At 43.4% G+C, this 19,317-nt stretch overlaps 1 protein-coding gene across 3 annotated transcripts in view; it reads right to left on the reverse strand.

The window, feature by feature from the left end:
* BACE2 (beta-secretase 2) overlaps positions 1–18,759 on the reverse strand; it is a 60,055-nt gene extending 41,296 nt beyond the window's left edge. For all 3 annotated transcript variants that reach the window (XM_077818317.1, XM_077818327.1, XM_077818334.1), the window contains exon 1: positions 18,216–18,759. In XM_077818317.1, the coding sequence (XP_077674443.1) occupies positions 18,216–18,500 (285 nt within the window). In that variant the 5' untranslated portion in view covers positions 18,501–18,759. The remainder of the gene's footprint in view (positions 1–18,215) is intronic.
* Positions 18,760–19,317: the final 558 nt, after the last annotated feature.

Here is a 19,317-nt window from a genome sequence, read left to right on the forward strand (position 1 = left end):
ATATGATTGCTGTGTAAACAGTAAAATGATTTATGTACAAATATGGCAAGATAATTTGATTCTAAACAGGTTATTCATATAAGAATATTAATAGGGAAATTAGTATCTGGTAATGCGGAATCAATCCCTCACCTAACTCATGAGGACAAACACAACCTCTCCAAAGACTGGTTAAAGATAGGGCTGGGGCAGGTCTTTTATGAGAATTTAAACTTCAAGAATTTAAATTTAAAAAAAAAAAAAAGATTATTTTAAGAGCTGACTTGTATAGAAAGAACAGAAGTTTTTCGACTCATTTGAAACAGAATTTCAACTCCTATTAAACCCTGAAGGAACTGAATAGATCTCAGAGAATGCACTTAATAAATAAATAAATAAATGGATAGAAAGAATTAATACTAACGTTAAATGTTATCTGAGGTTTTCCCACCTCAAGAACAAAAGGTAATTAAAGAAATATTGCATATTCATTAGGAAGACTGCATATTCAGGAGCTGAAGGTATCACCTCAGCCATCCCCAAAGCCATGAAGCCGATGAAAGAGCAACAGCAACTAGCTTTGAATCTAAACAAGCCTGAAAGGTGCATTTGCCTAATTCCATGGAAATAAGAGAAAAAGAATATTTTATATATAACTCTGAAGCGAGCACATCTCACACATACACCCTTCACTACCCTGATTAGGCAGCAAACACTTCACAATTACTGTCCATCTCTACAAGCAATCTGCCACAGACAGATTGGGGGGCGGGGGGTAGGAGGAGGGAGAAGAAATTTACCCAAGGAAAGTCACTCCAAAACTTCAACATGGATTGGTAATAGAAAGTTAACTAATAAGACACTGCACAGGAATTAGATTTAAACTCATATCATGATTTTACCGGGATACTGAAATGCTACTGTAACTTAAAATACTAACAGTTCCTCCTGTTAATCATCAAGTGATTAGACCATTCAGTTCCTGTCTCCAGGAATACATCTTCTTAAAGAGAAATAGTGGGATTTAAATATTCTTCATGTTTGTAATTGACCCTTCTCAAGACAAAAATCTTTAAATGGCTACTTCTAAATAACTAATTTAAATATTTACTTTGCCCAATTATGAACAGTCTGATTATTTATTAACAAGCAACAAGATCCTCTTGCCCTTAAACAAATTGTTTTGCCCATACATACATCTAATAAGATACTAAAATTGAATTCACAATAGTATTTGGAAACAGTAACTTTGGTCTTAACTTGCCAAACGAAGAACGCCAAGGAGGCAGTCCATTCTCAGAGTGTAATGTCTGTTAGCTTTCCACAGAGACATATATAGAAGAGATTGTAATGGAAATAGCCATCTTATCATTTGTATTCTGTCATCTGTGTTGTTTTGTTTAATAATTTTTTTTCTTTAATAATAAAATAGCATTGGTTAATAATTGTGATTATTTTGCTTGGTTTTGATGATAGCATCTCCCCTAACATATGTAAAAGAACTACTGTGACTTAGGCCATGTCTACACTACGAAAGTACTCCGATTTTACATAAGTCTATTTTTGGGAACAGACTGTACAAAGTCGAGTGCATGCGTCCACATTAAGCTCATTAATTCGGCGGTGTGTGTCCACAGTACCGTGGCAAGCATCGACATTCCGAGCGGTGCACTTTGTCCCGCAGTCCCCGCTGCCCATTAGAATTCTGGGCTGAGCTCCCAATGCCTGATAGGGCCAAACATTTGTTGCGGGTGGTTATGGATAAATGTCATCAGTCAACCCTCCCTCCCTCCATGAAAGCAACAGCAGACAATCATTTTGTGCCCTTTTCCCTGGATTGCCCGAGCAGACGCCATAGCACGGCAAGCATGGAGCCCGTTCAGCTCACTGCAGCAGTTATGACCATTGTAAACACCTCCCGCACTATCATGCAGTTTATGCGGAACCAGCACCTGAAAAAGCAGGCGAGGAGGTGACAGCAGCGCAGTGATGAAGACATGAACATAGATTTCTCTAAAACCGTGGTCCCTGGCAATTTGGAGATCGTGTAGTTATTGGGGCAGGCTCATGCTGTGGAAGAGTGGTGGTAGAGTGTGCATTTGGACGTTTAAAGGGTCACTGGCGCAGTTTACTGACACGATCAGACCTCAGCAAAACCAATATTCCCATTGTTATTGCTGCTTGCTGAGTGCTCCACAATCTCTGTGAGAGTAAGGGGGAGACGTTTATGGCGGGGTGGGAGGTTGAGGCAAATCGCCTGGCTGCTGAATACACGCAGCCAGACACCAGGGCGGTTAGAAGAGCACAGCAGGAAGGGCTGTACAGAGAAGTGTTGAAAACCAGTTTCATGACTGGCCGGGGTACTGTGTGATACTTGTGTTTGTTTCTCCTGCTCCCTTGGTTGCCTCTAAATTCCCTGTAAGCCACCCGCCCTCCCCCCTTTGATCACAGCTTGCTTGCAAAGGAAATAAAGTCACTATCATTTAAAAAACACGTATTCTTTATTAATTGATTACAAAAATAGGGAGATAACTCACAAGGTAGCCCAGGTGGGGTTTGGGAGGAGGGTCAGAGGGAAGGAGAAGGCCACTTTAACACTTGTTGAATGCCAGCCTTCTGTTGCTTGGGCTGTCCACAGGGGTGGAGTGGTTGGGTACCCGGAGCCACCCCCACGCGTTCTTGGGCATCTGGGTGAGGAGGCTATGGAACTTGGGGAGGAGGGAGGGCGGTTAAACAGGGGCTGCAGCGGTAGTCTGTGATCCTGCTGCCATTAATGAACCTCCACCAGATGCCGGAGCATGTCCGTTTGATCCCGCAGTACCCTCAGCGTTGCCTCATGCCTCCTCTGATCTTCCTGCCGCCGCCGCCTCTCCTCACGTTCATCAGCCACTTTCCTGTACTCTGCATTGTGTCCCTCCACAGATTCTGCTGAGCTGTCGGTGCCGGATGACTGCATGAGCTCAGAGAGCATTTCATCGCACGTGCGGTTTTTTTCGCCACCTTATCTGAGATAGCCTCTGGGACGGAGGAGGGAGGCTTGAAATATTTGCAGCTGCTGGAGGAAAAAAAGGGAGTAAAGATACATTTTACAGAACAATGGCTATACTCTTTCATGGTGAACAACACTATTCACATTACATAGTACATGTGATTTTGGTACAAGGTCGCATTTTGCATCTTATATTGAGTTCCTGCGGCTTTGGTGTTAGAGATCACACACGTAGTGCTGGGAAACAGATTTCAGCTTGCAGGCGGCCATGGTAAGCCACAGTCTTTTGGCTTCTGCAACCTTCATAACAGCAGCGCCCTCCTTTCCCATACCAAGCAAAGCACGTTGAGTTGGCCATTTAGTGCTGCCGTTTTCCTGTTAACGTGCAGGAGCAGAAACCAAACTAACCCCTCCGCACATCCAATTCTCTGGGATGATTGCTTTACCCCTCATCCCACCGCAGGGCTGATATCGGGGAAGATCCTTGCTAGCCAAAAGCGAACAGCTCAGCACCAATGCCCCCCCGACCCCCCCTACCGTGTGGCTAACTGCAGGGAGGATTTCTTTTCAGCCACATGCAACTAGCCCAGTAGGAACAGCCACCTCTGAATGTCCCCTCAATTAAATTCCCCTATTTCAACCAGGTTACCACGAATGATATCACTCTCCTGAGGATAACACAGAGAGATAAAGAACGGATGTTGCTTGAATGCCAGCAAACACCAGGACCATACGCTGCCAGGCTTTGTCATGCATTGATACCAGATTACTTGCTACTAGCATGGCATGGTAAAGCGTCCTACCATGGAGGACGGAATAAGGCTGCTCTCCCCAGAAACCTTCTACAAAGGCTTTTAGAGTACCTCCAGGAGAGCTTCATGGAGATGTCCCTGGAGGATTTCTGCTCCATCCCCAGACACGTTAACAGACTTTTCCAGTAGCTATACTGGCTATGAATGCATCCCAAGTCCTCAGGGCTACTTAATCATTAAAAAAAACCACTTGCTTTTATAACATGTATTATATTTAAAAAGGTACACTCACCAGAGGTCCCTTCTCCGGCTTCGTTGGATTGGGAGGGTATTTCAGTCAGGGTGATAAAAAGATCCTGGCTGTCGGGGAGAACGGTGTGCTGTGTGCTCTCCTCAAGCTCGTCCTCCTCCTCCTCATCTTCCCTATCTCCGCCATGCCTGAGGATTTCGCAGAGTACCCCATCATCGGAGTCCATGGACAGGGTTGGGGTAGTGGTGGTGGCCCCCCCTAGAATTGCATGCAGCTCAGCGTAGAAGTGGCATTTCTGGGGCTCTGTCCCAGCGCATCCGTTTGATTCTTTGGTTTTCTGGTACGCTTGTCTGAGCTTCTTAAGTTTCACGCAGCACTGTGTTGCGTCCCTGCTGTAGCCTCTGTCCCTCATGGCCTCGGAGATTTTTTGAAATGTTTTGGCCTTTCATCTTTTGGAACGTAGTTCTGATAGCACGGATTCGACTCCCCATACAGCGATCAGATCCAGTACCTCCCATTCGGTCCATGCTGGAGCTCTTTTGTGATTCTGGGACTGCATGGTCACCTGTGCTGATGAGCTTGCCTGGCCAAACGGAAAATGAGATTGAAAAGTTCCCGGGGCTTTTTCTGTGTACTTGGTAAGTACATCCGAGTGCAGAGTGCTGTCCAAAAGGGTCACAGTGGTGCACTGTGGGATAGTTCCCGGAGGCCAATACCTTCGAATTGCATCCACACGAACCCTAATTCGAAATGGCGATGTTGATTTCAGTGCTAATCCCCTCATTGGGGAGGAGTACAGAAAATCGGTTTTCAGAGCCCTTTATGTCGAAAAAACGGCTTCGTTGTGTGGACGGGTGCAGGGTTAATTCGATTTAACGCTGCTAAAGCCGACAAACTCATAGCGTAGACCAGGCCTAACTAGGGGAATTGCAATTCCTGAGACAGTCTCAGAAATAGCCTGTATCAATAATTCTATGTTTTAATTTTGGTCTTTTCTGAATTGACAGTAAGAGAAACAGCTGGGAAGAGCTGGCCTACCACTTCTCATTTCACTGAACTGAGCATTTTTGGTAATTTTTAAAATAAAATTACTTGGGGATCAACAGTTTAAAATTATCCCTTTTAACTCAACACTAGAGTCACTAGAAATTACCAGAAACTCACAGCCTTAAATTAGGCCCTATCTACATTTGCAAACTTTGTAGCCATAGTTCTGTGTAGTGCCCTCAGTGATCGCAGTGGGAGAAGGTATAGGGTATGTTAGAACATAGATATTCAGGCCTACCTGTAAAGCATGGATTTCCCTAGACCCCTTCAGGAGTACATCCCCCCTGAATTTCCCCAACACTCCCTCCTCCCCAGTTACATCCAGTGTTGCCAGTTTAGTCGTTGGTTGGAAGTTCGAACTGAAATTGAAACATTAATACACACTTTAAAAGCATATACAGTATATGATAAAATACTTGTACCTGAGAAAGCAGAATAGGTTTGAAAAGTATGAACAAAGGCTAGCTTCCTCATACAGCTGTTATTTATGACAATGCGGCACATTTGTTTTGCATACCTAATAGTTTCAAATTATTTATTTATAAGCAAGGTCTGAATGTGCTCTCCCCTGACAGCTGGTGATGAGCCAGGGATGGGTGGAAAGGCTTCAGGACCAGACTGTATTTACATGAACACACCTACTCTGCCTAGGTATCCGGCAGACAGAACTGTGTTACCCAAGTGATCAATTTTGGCTGGAGTTGGGTTACAAATCACTTAAGTATTAAATGTGGGGGTTATGAAATGTTGTTATCCTTATTGTAGGAGTAAAGGGCAGCAGAACTGTACTTAGCCTGCCTGAATGAGGGGGTCTCCCTCAGTGCATAATTTGTGAAGGGCTTGCCAGGGTTGAGCCCCAGCACCTCTAGGCTGGACAGTTCCTAGCCCTGGGACCTCTGGGCTTGTCACATCAGTTATGAAAGTAACAAACTTGCTTGAGCCCTGGCACCTTTTCGTTACAAATTAAGCCCCGGTCACCCTCAGCTGAATTGCACTCCCTAAGCAAGAGGTTTGGATGCCAAATCCTACTGAAAAGAGAGAGAGAGAGAGAGGGTGGGGCACAGGTGTTTTGCTTGGTGGTGTGGGCTCTGCATAAGAGTCACAGGTACTATTTGACCAGCCCCTCTCTTCTGTTTAGAGAGAGAGCTGATTAGGCTTTGTAAGTGACCACTAGAGCTGAAATCACTGATAATCAGATTTAAGTGCTTAGACCTGCTGTGGGACAGTGTTTCTGTGGAAGAGATGGCCCAGCCTGCATGAGCAGCAAGGTTCCTGTCCCGTCCCATCCCCCCGCACCCCGAGAGCTGGGTGGAACCTTGAGACACTGACTCGCAGGGGTCACAGTGGCAGGTCGCAGCAGAAAGTGACAGTACAGGGCCATTGGGGACGGAGCGGTAGAGTGAACGGTGGCACGACAGACAACAACGGTCAGAGCACTGGACTATGTTAGATTTGTGACTGGGATACTTATATAAATACATTTCCTAGTAGGCCAAGATTTTTAAAATGCATTATTTGCCAAGGTCATTATCTCACATCGTCGCTATCTCAAGAGGTCATTACCTTGGGGATTTCTGTACTAAACTTTTTTATTGCAATTATTTTTATGTAAGAACGGCCATATGGTGTCAGACCAATGCTCCATCTATCCCAGTATCCTGTCTTCTGACAGTGACTATTCCAGGTGCTTCAGAGGAAATGAACAGAACAGGGAATCATCGAGTGATCCCTCCCCTGTTGTCCACTCTCAGCTTCTGGCGAATAGAGGCTAGGGACACTCAGAGCATGGTGTTGCATCCCTGCCCATCCTGGCTAATAGTAATTGATAGACCTAACCTCCATGAACCTATCTAGTTCTTTTTTGAACCCTGTTATAATTTTGGCCTTCACAACATCCCTGGCAAAAAGTTCCATGGGTGACTGTGCATTGTGTGAAGAAATACTTCCTTTTGTTTGTTTTAAACTTACTGCCTAGTAATTGCATTTGGTGACCCCTCGTTCTTGTGTTAAGTGAAGGGATAAATGACACTGCCTTATTCATTTTCCCCACACCAGTCAAGATTTTATAAGCCTCTATCATATCCCCTCTTAGTCATCTCTTTTCCAAGCTGAAAAGTCCTAGCCTTTTTAATCTCTCCTCGTATGGAATCTGTTCCATACCCCTAATCATTTTTGTTGCCCTTCTCTGTACCCTTTCCAATCCCAATATATCTTTCTGAGATGTGGTGACCAGAACTGTATGCAGTATTTAAGATGTGGGCATATCATGGATTTATATTGTAAAAGTGGAGGAGCTTGGTCTGCCAGACTGATCAGCTAAGCCAATACTGACAACCTATATGAAAAGGCTGCAAAACACCATGCCTCTAGACTGCATCAACATGCAGAAAGCCCTATAAGCCAGTCACTCTCAAAATCAATTTTAGAAGAACTTAATGAGGCTGTTAAGAATGCTGGAGACAAAACTCAGTTTATGTGACTCAACATGGCTGTGGCACCATACTTTCTATTTAAGTAAGAGATAATATTGGCCTCCAGTAGTGTATGGTAAGTGCATTGGCACTTGTTAATCCGGAAGTGGACTCTGGTTTTGAACAAGACTGGCAAATGCTCGCTATCTTTCTGAAAAAGCTCAGCTGACTCTCTAGAAGCATGCGGTGCAACAGCTGAAAAAGTGAAGAACTCTCTTACCATATTCAAAATATGTGCATACATGGCTGATGAAGCACCAATGCAAATATGCGTCAAGTATTAAGTCATTGCATATGTTATCTTGATGTCCATGGTAGGCTAGTAGATGCATTCTAGATGTTCAGGTTCTGGAAGATACATCAGCTGCATTGTGACATCTAAGAAGAGTTAAATGCTTGTAAATTGAACCCCAAACAGATAGCTGCTTGTGCATTTAATGGAGTTACAAACTTCTCTGGAAGACATAGTGGAGTGCAAGCTTTGCTCAGAGAAAAGTGGAAACCTAATCTCTCCTATTCACACTACAGAGGCCATCTACTCCAGCTAGCGATAGTACAAGTACAAGCTGCAGAATCTTAAAAAGACATTAAAAAGCCACACATTTAATGGCTTTTTTATACTTTTTTTTCCCCCCCAGCAAGAGTCCAAAAGGACTGAACATCTTGGAAACAAATAGAAGATACACTGGGATTGAAGTTCAAATTAGTCCAACCTGGGAAAACATGCACTATCTCATGAGCGATTCCTGGCTGTGGTCTTAAAATTACTGCAACCGTTATTACTGGCTTGGGAAAGTATCCACCAAGATAGGACAGATCTAAGTAGTGAGGCTGGTGGACTACTTTTGTTCCTAAGTTCAGAGAAGACCATCACAATTCTCTCTCTTGTATGTCTATTGTTGAAACCACTTCGGTCGTTAAACACGGTCATCCAGGCATCTGCTACAACAGTAGTAGATCTTTGTCCAGCAATAGACGCTACCCTTGGATCAGAGATATCCATTGAAAATGTACTGGACTGAAATCCTTGCTTCTTCCAGAAGTTGACTAATGAAGGTACTTATATTGACTCTAAGTGAAGAGGACAAGAAGTGCTTGTTAAGCCAGCTGAAAAAAAAATACATCAACTTGATTCTTACAAATCTACAATAGCGATTTCTGGATTCTACTCAACCTCCACATAGCTTTTACAGATGCCTGTCTTATAAAACACCTACAGCTGAATGGAGCGAGGCACTACCAGCAATAGGGCTGGTATGCGATCAGAACAGAATAGAGAATTTGAACACAGAGTGGAACAGCATACGATGAACAAATGAAAATTTAACTTCAACTTCTTTCTTATCACTAGTGGTTCAACCCAACTGAAGAGTGCAAAATTATAAGAAACCAAGACAGATGTAGATGTAGTGCTTTGTAGCAGGATTGAGTAGCCAACTTTAATTTTTGTGATGATTTTAAAACATGAGTTAAATCTAATAAAATGGTCATTAAACATTTTTCAGTTTCAACTATGGTGCCATACAGACCACCTTTGCCCTCACAGTCTCAACCCTCGTCGGCCCTCATCCCACCCTGAATAATCCAACCCCTCTCCCTCGTATTTCAATTCCTGGGGAAAACACTGGTGTAAAGGCCTATACTTTAAGAACTTAGGTGTATTTTTATCACTTAGCTAGTTATGGAGGTATAAAACAAAGAATCAAAAATCACAAGTCCACCTGCGTATGGGCCTTCTCACTAGGATAGTCTGAGGCCTTGTTCTTAGGCTAAGGCCTTTGGCTCATCCTCACATGCCAAACCAGTCACATTGAAATAAGGTGGTGCTGGGCTCTTAGGAAGACAATCCTGTCCTGATAGTGCCCGTCACCACCAGCTAAAGAAATAGATCTTAAGATGGTTAAAGAAATCCTAGTTTGATAGCATTTTGTCTGGCAAGAAATCACTTATCAATGCTTGTGGTTGTGAAACCCTCATTTCTGTACTGTTTTATCTTTATGGCCCCCACTTTTCTGTTGTTAATCTGTCTGGTTCTCTAATTGTTTCTGTCTGCTGTAGAATTAATTTTGCTAGGTGTAAGTTAATTAGGGTAGTGGGATATAATTGGTTAGAGAATTATGTTACAATGTGTTAGGACTGGTTAGTTAAATTTCAGTAAAATGATTGGTTAAGGTATAGCTGAGAATATTACTATATAAACTGGGGTCAAACAGGAAGTGGAAGGGGAAATTGGAATCATGCTTGCTAAGGGGGGAGCAGGAATGGGGAACAGGAATGGGGAACAGGGACACAGGCAAGGCTCTGTGGCGTCAGAGCTGGGAAGGGTACACGGGGTAAATGCTCGGAGGTGCCAGAACTGGGAAGGCGGGGGGACGGACGACACTGGGGAACACACTATTGGCATATAGGGATAAGCCCAACTGGTTTGAAGAGCTTCAGAATATGCTTGCTTGGAAACTAACCCCAATAAACATCGCATTGTCTGCACTTCAGACTTCTGGTCTTTTGCTGCTTGCTGTCTGTGTGACAAGAACCAGAGAAGTGGGAGGGTTGAGGGAAAGCCCTCTAACATGGTAGACAACAATGAATTAGATAACTCAGTGATAATAAAAAATAAAATAATCTAACAACATAAAAGCCTGAGCCCTTGCTACACTCTCTGCCTGTTTTTTTGAGGTGTAATCATAAATGCCATTGTAGCTTTGGCAGCCACTTTTTGAGCCTACACAACTTACCTATTTTAAGCCCATGGGACTGTTCAAGAGAGTAAAGCAGGGATCGGCAACCTTTGGCCCACAGCCGCCAGGGTAAGCCACCTGGCAGGCCAGGCTCGTTTGTTTACTTGCTGAGTCCAGAGGTTCGGCCAATCGCAGCTCCCACTGGCCACGATTCGCCGCTCCAGGCCAATGGGGACAGCGGGAAGCAGCACGGGCCAAGGGATGTGCTGGCCCGCACTCCAACCCCCTCCTGCACCCTGAACCCCTCATTTCTAGTCCCACCCCCAAGTCCACACACGCAGCCAGAGCCCTCACCCTCTCCCACACCCCAAGCTCCTGCCCCAGCCCGGTGAATGTGAGTGAGAGTGGGGGAAGAGTGAGAAACGGAGGGAGGGGGGAAATGGAGTGAGTGGGAAGCATGGCCTTGGAGAAGGGCCAGGGGTGTTCGGTTTTGCGTGATTAGAAAGTTGGCAACACTATCTCACAATTTCATTGCAAGCCTTGTGATATTTGATGTTTGCTTAAAGCTCCAGCTCCCAGATCAATGCTGTTTGATTTTCAGCTTTCATTTAAATAAAAAACAAACAAGATTTCTAGCCCTCAGGCTTGTGGAGAAAAATTTTGTACATGTGACTTGAGTAACAGCTCAAACACACACACACACACACACACACACACTCTAACATTTTAAAACCAATATCTGCTTTGAATGTTTGGCTTTGGGAATACTGCGATCTACTCAGCCCAATTCTAGATCCCTTGCTCCCTAGTAACCTCTCCAGAAATCAGTGGGAGCTTTGTGTAAGGGATGCAGTACCAATCCCACTTTGTGCTGATCTGTAATTATTTACAATGTCCAAACTTACATGTATGTTCTGTTACCAGTTTGGTAACTTATAAGAAACTAAGATTACTTAGGATAAAAGTGTCCTTTTTTTGTTAAAAAAAAAAAAAGGAAGTCTGATCGTCCATATCATAATGAACAAAAGTGATGTCAAGTAGTTTAGCCCCAAATATGGGTTCATTTGTGTATTATTAAAAAGGGAAGGTTACTAAATATGATTGTAATATGATTATCTTTTTAGTTTAAACAAATCAGTGTCAACTTCATTGTTTTATGTGATTTAAACTTTTTTGAACACATACAAGCCATACGTAACAGCAGTTTGTGCTAACGCATGAAAGAGAGACACAGTTGGTTATGTTCTGTTTTACTAGCAGTTTAATTGCAGTAGTCACAAACTGAATTAAGTACAGACTTAGAAGGAAAGTAATAATTTTTAAAAGTCTAATTTATTCTTCATAATTTATTAGAAAACATAGGTAAGGAGAAATAATTCTCAAGTGTAATCATCTTGACAGTACCCCTTTAAAACAGAGCCTTTTAATTATGACACATTAATTGTATTTGATGCACTATAATTTTTTTCAGTTAATAGGAAATTTTTCATCCAACCTTTTAAAGTTACCTTTTGTGGAAATCCCCTCTCTCCCATGCACAATTTCTTCATAATGTAAGTGGGGCGTTTGTGTACCGTATGAACATGGAACCTTCCTAGATCTTCTTGTTAAACTGGAAACCAAAAATCTGCATCTCAGGAGGAAAGCTACAGAGCAGGAAGAACAGTTTGTTCCCCAATACATGGTTTATTTTTCCAGAAAATAAGACGCCAATAAGAAAAGAAGAAAAAAAATAAAAAGGAAGAGAAGCAGGTCAAGGCAAAAAGAAAGAAAGAGGGAAGCAATAATGGGGGAAGGGAGAGAAGGAAACAATGACAATCCAAACTGCCTTGGGCAAAGGAAGTTAGACCACTAGACTATTATGTTTTTAGTTCTCTTGAGAGGCTCTCAGAGACCATGGTCCTAGGTGTCATTGTAGAATCAAGACACAGAAAGTGAGTGAGTGAGAGAGAGCGAGCACGCACTCTGTCTATGCTGTTATTTTAAAGCTTCTTCCCAGTTTGAAAAGTAAAGACAGCGACATTAAGTCAAACCCACTTTTCTCCTTGAGGTAACTAAACTACTCTGCTTTATGAGAGAGACAAGGTGGGTGAGGTAATATCTTTTATTGGACCAACTTTTGTTGATGAGACAGACGAGCTTACACAGAGCTCTTCCTCAGTGACCTGAAGATATTACTTCACCTATCCGATGAAGTAATGATGTAGCTCACGAAAGCTCATGCTCAAATAAATTGGTTAGTCTCTAAGGTGCCACAAGTACTCCTTTTCTTTTTGCGAATACAGACTAACACGGCTGCTACTCTGAAACATTCACCTACCTTGTCTCTCTAATATCCCGGGACCAAAATGGCTACACCGCCACTGCATGGTACTTTGCTTTAAAGCAGTTTTTTTTCTTCCTTCAATTCCTCAGATAGCATTACTCAAATTTGCACACAGAACAGACTATAAAAAGATAATTCCTTTTTTGATTTTAGTAGGGTATATTTTTAAAGTAAACAAAACCATCTGAAACACATGCTTCTTTACATTACAAAAGCTAAGTCGGAAAAGCAGTGAGAGGTTAGACAAAGTCGTAGAAATGCTGTGTCTGGCAGAAAAACCACTTTTCTTCTTAAGATGAATATGATGCTTACAAATTACAGGATGGAACTGCTGAATATTATCTTGTGCTCTTACAAGACCTGAACCCAAACCAAAATCCATGCAGAAAAGGGGCTGGGAGCCATTTCCCTCTCAAATTCACTCTAACTATGAATAAAGTCACACTTCACAGCAACAGAGAAAAGATAAAAAGAAATTTTGACTCCTATTAGCAAATATTGAAATATAGATGTGTTACTGTACTCAGCTTCCTGCTAGAAGAGTACCTCGGCTTGACCATGACCAGCTCACACATTTTCAAATGTGACTTTGTGACATTCCCCAGGATGCAATCTGGGCCACTGGACTGCTGTGTCCCCTTAATCCTTGGCCATTCTTATGTTAATCCTACAGCCAGAGAGGTCTTTTACACTGCTTTGGTGGTGAACAGCAACTTCTGCAGGCTCTGTTCACTCACAGCCACCAGCATGTAAAAATCACTCTGATGGATACATGAATGCTTTGCCCAGCCACCCACAAATTATATACAGGGTGACACCCACATAACTCCAGTCCCCAGCCTTGCCCCTCAGAAATGTGTGTCTTGCACTCTTCAGTAGAGTTCTGGCCAGCACAAGCTCATTAATAGTCCATCATTCCATCAAAGGAAATGATTATGCACCAGCCTTTGTTAACCTGAGTAGAGATTCCCCAAACAAACACACTGGTTTTGATAAAACAATAGAACAAGTTTATTAACTACAGAAAGATAGATTTTAAGTGATTATAAGTGATAAGGCATAAAAGTCAGAATTCGTTACAAAATAAATAAAAGATAGAACTGTAATCTAATTCTTAAACTTTACCAAAGTAAGTAAGATTTGAAGCAAACAGCTCTCTCACCCACCAGATGTTGCAGGCAATTCACAGTCGTCAGTTCACAGGCTGGATTTCCTTTCAGCCTGGGACCTCCCTCCCCCTGATTCAGTGCCCTTAGATATTCGTTGATGTCATAAGCAGACAGAAAAGTTGTGGCAAGGAGAGGAGAGGTGAGGTGGACAGGGCCCTTCTCCTCTCTCCACCTCTCTTATACCCCAACTCTTTGTACTGGAAAAATCCTTGCTGAATCGCAGGGGTAGACACTTCCACTGCATATGTGCTCTGCAAACCATCCTTCACAGGAATTGTAAATACTCTGTTTATACCTTCCCTCCTGCTGGTGAATGCCCAATTAAGCAGTTAATAGTTTCTCGGCACCTGTGCTCAGTCTTTTGTGTTGTCCCTGAGGGGCAATTCTCCGCATTCCCAAAACCATAGCACATTTTAGTAATATTATGCAGTAAAATCTCATAGTTTCACATGCAGTGTTGTTACACACATCATAACAGGACAATGATGTTCAGCAGATCATGAGTGTTCAAACAATACCTCACAAGGCATACTTTGTAGAAAATATATTAGAACCGTATAAAAGTGGTGAACATGGGGTATGGGGTGTCACAGACTTGCTTTATCCATAGCAGGTCCAAAGTCTTGTTTAAAATCATGTTCATTTAAATGTATTGGCTAACATGTCTAGACAAGCCCACAGAGTAGAAGATGCTTTCCAGAAAAATACTTCCTATGTGTTGATGCAACATATAGTACTTTTTAATCTACCTTGGCACACAACTTGTCAGGTCCATGACTATTTAAGGTTTTATGTCAAAGGTAGTATAGCAGGTTTACATTACATCACCTGTCCCCAGAGGCCATGCTCCTGTGGGTGTATGGTTTTTAAAAAACATTCCTTACTCTGCTGATTCCATCCTAGGTTTTCCTTCCAGTTTTCACCCACTCATTCAAAGCCTAGTTCTATCCCTTATTTCCCTTCCCTACCACCACTGCCCACTGATTTAGCCTGTAATAATCTGCTATACTACCCTAGTTCAACTGGCGTTTACCCAATTGGCCTCCCTTTTTCTGTCCTATCCTATCACCACAAGTCTTCAGCCCCTCTTGTCACTCCTCACTGGCAGCAATTACTCTCCCATCACCACACCCGGGACTGAATCCAGAACTGTATCCAGAACTGTCAGAATTTATAACCTTTGAAACATCAAGCCACAAATTTTAAGTGCCCAACACATAGTTAAGGTATTTAATACATATTCCTCGGTTTTTTTGTAGTTGGACAGTGATAGAGAGACTGTCTCCAGTTAATCTTATGGAAATTGGAATTCATGGTTTGCAATGAAGACAGTTAGTTCCAATAACCACTTTATCCTTAATACAACTTTCTAAATGCCAGTTATAGGTCAGATTTTTGCTTACCCTCTGAGCAGAACAAACTGCCATTACAAAAGCTGCTTCGCATTAATAATTAAACTGAACGAGTGCATAAAACAGATGTTTGGTCACTAGAATAAAATTCAAGTTCCGCCACGGTTTCAGTGGCAACTGATCAAAACTCAGCTGCATCATGCTGACTACTCAGAGGTACTTAGTTCCTCCACCCACCCTTTTGCATTAAAGTTACAAGGAAAATATTTGTGTAGTCTCAATATAGGCACAATTTGGGAACACAATGGGATGAGAGGATAACAAGATGGGTGTAATCTGAGGAAAGTGCTACTCTGCAAATGTTAAGAACGATCAAGATAGACTCACGAAAGGAATCTGGGGAAAATGTAGTTTTTTTTTTTTTTAAAGTTAGGCTTCTGTCTCTTGTTTGTTTGTCAAAAACTGTAGGAAGGAGCAAAGTAGACAACGCTTTAGTAAAAATACATGGAAAACAAATAAAACTAGACAATTTTTCATTCCACTTATCAAAGTGCTTATAGCTTCCATTTTGAGGCTTGCAAAAATAATACAATATTGAGTAAAGGCATTTAATCTGTTTCCAGATTATTTAAAGAAATAAAAAATTAGACTAGTGCAGTCAATGCTTTCTTGCAGTCAATATTATAATCTTCAGATTTGGAATAGCAGGCAGCCATAAAGTACACCATTCATCAGAAACAGGACAACTCCATGAAATAAAAGACGTATATAATAACATTCCTCAAAACACCATGACATTTTTAGCTTTCAAATAATTCTCAAAGAATGTATGTGCACTTGAATCTATTGGTAATAGAATGAGGGTGGATTGGCAGCTAAATTGGAGTCCTAATATTTTTGGGATACTGTGCTATAAATCATCATCTTTCATAGAGGCTGAAAGAGGACGAGATATACTACCTTTTAGTTGCTTATCAGTTTATACTCTTCACTGTGAGGTACACTTGCATCAGATATATGTTTGCCATTTCAGAGTCAAGCAGAGAAGGAGGTGTGTAAAGCACCTCACTTGTTCAGTTGAAACTTTTTTTTTTAAGTCTTGATCCTGCAAACATTTAAGCATATCCATGACTTTACTTATAAACATCAATGGGATCATGTTTCAATGTTTTACTCTGAGAAAATTCAGTTTACAGTGAGTTAAACTTTAAACCCAATTTCAGATGTAAAATGATGACCAAGTTTATTTTAAATTTTACATTAACTGTTAAGTGTATTACAAGTAAAGTAATATCACTTATGGGTAAGGACTTGGGGCATATAATTGAAATAAGGAACATCTTTCTCAATAATATTATTCCTGAAGATCTACATGAATCTCCATAATTTTGTTTTTCTTCTTATTTCAGAACCACTAAAAGTGTATAGGTAAGAGATATTCATATTCTGTTTATTTACCTTTTTCTACATATAGTTGTGTTGTAGTTTAAGGCACACAGGATCAGATTATTGATATGATCAAGTCTAATATCTTGAATCTCACAGAAGACAGTATTGGACATTCCATAGAGTAGTGGAAAACACACTCCCCCATACCCTAAGCAGCATTCAATATCGAGGAAAAAATTCTTCTTGAACCCAGGGGCAATCAAGTGATAGATCTGATGCATCAGATCTAAGTAGCCCCCATAACATGTATTTATCATAAAACTATCCAACTCTGTCTGAATCCATGTACGTGCTTTATGACCTACGGTAACACATTTCAATTAGTCAGAATGGCAATTAGGCCAATCCTCTTCTTCTATCAAAGCAGAAAAATTATTATACACAAGCCCAGAGAGGGCTTATTAGCTGAACTTTTCCTTTTTACTAAGTATCTATATGACTGACTAACTTTTCATTATGGTAAGAAGTCAGAATAAAAAATAAAATAAAACATTTTCACCTACATAGGGTCGCTTCATTCACTTAAATCTCATTAAAAGAGTGGGAGTACTAAACTTGAGGGGAAAAAAAATGACACAAAGCCCCAAGGGCTTTTAGAGAATTAATCCTTCTCAGCTGACAAGTCATCCCCACCAACAATCCACCAAGGCTTCACATGACACAAATGAAAGAACAACCAAGTTTTCAACACTTTTGAAAGAATTTGTAAGGGGAGGGGGCAAGAAGGAGGAATAATTCCAACCACAGGAAGTGCATTCTTTAACTATTAGCAGTATAGAGGCTACATTTTAAATAAAATGTAAGATGTTTTAAAACTCTGCTTTACTGTAGTACTTAATTTAGTAAGAGTAGTTGAGTAATCTCTATGTGGGGGATCAGGAGCGTCTGGCAGTCAGCCTACTCCATCACACCTCAAGGCTGACTTCGCAAATAAGATAAGGTATGTTAAATACAATATTTTTGACTGACAGAGAAACTTGTTTCAAATCAAATTGACATCAAACAGTTAGAAATAAAAAGACCGGCCCTGCAGGATTTCCTTAAAATTACTGTGCCTGAGGACATTCGTTTTTCATGCAAAGTGCCAATGAATGGAAATGCTGCCTTGAAGAAAAGTTGCAAGCGGTATAACTGTACTTAGCACGAGGGCAATACACTATCTTTTCGTTTTTCTATTTTTCGCCACCTAACAATACTGCAATTAAAAGGCAACAAGGGGGTGGGGAAGTCAATCCAGTCCTTCAACACTTGCCGTCATCGCTCACATGTGTAACAGTCACGTCTAACTCACCAACATGCTGATGACATTTAAGGTCTTCCAATGTTATCAAAAAAAGAAAAAGACGAAGCCAGGAGTGACTTTTCCTCCTCTCCATAAGCAATCAATGGGACGGACCTCTCTAGTCCTCCAAACTACATGAGAAGGGTCTCTGGGGTCCACCGTCCCCTGCACCCGTGGCAGCCCAGCTGAGCCCGGTCTCCTTCCCAGCGGAGCTGGAGGAGAACGTTGCTCCGGGGAGGAGGAAACTCAGGAAAACTTCTCCCCGGGGGTAGCTGGCCAGCATGGGAAGAACGGCGAAAGACGTCTAACGCCCCCCGACCTGCCCCCACCCAAGAACCTTTCCTCCTTGACGCGCCCGTGGGGCGCAGCGCCCTGCACGCTGAAGGAGGGGGGCAGCCGGCAGGCGCGGGGGTAGCAGGCGGGGGCTGCAGCCCCGTTGGAAGGCAAGTCGCTTGCCCCGGGGAGTCTCACCTTCTGCGGCGGGGTCCCGATCAGCATCTCCAGGTAGTAGCCCCGGCCGGAGTCTCCCTGCAGATTCTCCACCATGGCCAAGAAGCTGACGGCGGCCCCGGGCTCCGAGGCTAAGGCCAAGCCGTCCGCCTCGCCGAGGGGGGCCAGCTGGCGGCTGCTCCCGGAGCCGTTCCCCGGGGCGGCCGGCGGAGACACCCGCAGGGGGAAGGAGAAGCGAGGCCGGCCCAGCCCGGCAGCGCCAGCCAGGAGCAGCAGGAGGCAGGGAGCCGCGGGCAGCGTCCCCATCCCGGCGGCAGCGGGACGCTCGGCGGCTCAGGCAGGAGAGAGCAGCCGCCTGGCCGCGGGGCTGCAGCAGCCGGGGAGGGGGAGGAGGAGAAGGAGGGCGGCTCCGGCTTCCCCACGCCCCGGCTTCATCTCGCACCCCGGCGCCCCACCGCTGCCCCCGCCAGAGCCCGGGGGGCGCTCCGCGCGCAGCGGCGGGACCCAAGAGTTTGGGCTGGGAACAAGCGCCAAGAAACTTCCCCACGGGGCTCGGGCCAGCGGATGTGACGGGGCCGCCTGGAGCCAGCAGGAAAAAGTTTACCCAGGCCCTTAAAGGCACAAGGGGGAGGAGGGGGGCAAACACCACCCACCCCTGCCAGGGCGGGGCGGGGCTCGGCTCAGCCCAGGGAAAAGTTGCTTGTTAGCTGCTGCCCAGCCCTTCCTGCGGCTGGAGCACGCGGCGCTCGGCCGCGTTTACACGGAGAAAGAGCCGGTTCCAAAGTTCCCCTGCGAGGTTCGAGCCGGCGAGTCGCCTGGAGGGAGGCGCAGTATGGAAATCACCCGTCAGACAACATCCCTTGGGGCCAGCCGCTTCTGCCAATGAGTTTGTGTCCGAGCATGGCATTTCTCCGGTGCTTTTCATTACAGAGGACACGGCTGTCACCACCAGAGTACGGAATAACCTCACACACAGAGACACCTCTCATCACCTCCCCTTCCACAGCTAGTTTTCTCACCTCTCCATTACACGGTTTTCCACGCTGTGGGGGTTTCAATGGGATCTCTTTTTTTCGTTACGTTTATACAAGTAAATCACTTTTGTAATCGCACCCTCCATCCT

This window comes from Eretmochelys imbricata, chromosome 1 (assembly GCF_965152235.1).
Source record: "Eretmochelys imbricata isolate rEreImb1 chromosome 1, rEreImb1.hap1, whole genome shotgun sequence".
NCBI classification, from domain to species: domain Eukaryota; kingdom Metazoa; phylum Chordata; order Testudines; family Cheloniidae; genus Eretmochelys; species Eretmochelys imbricata.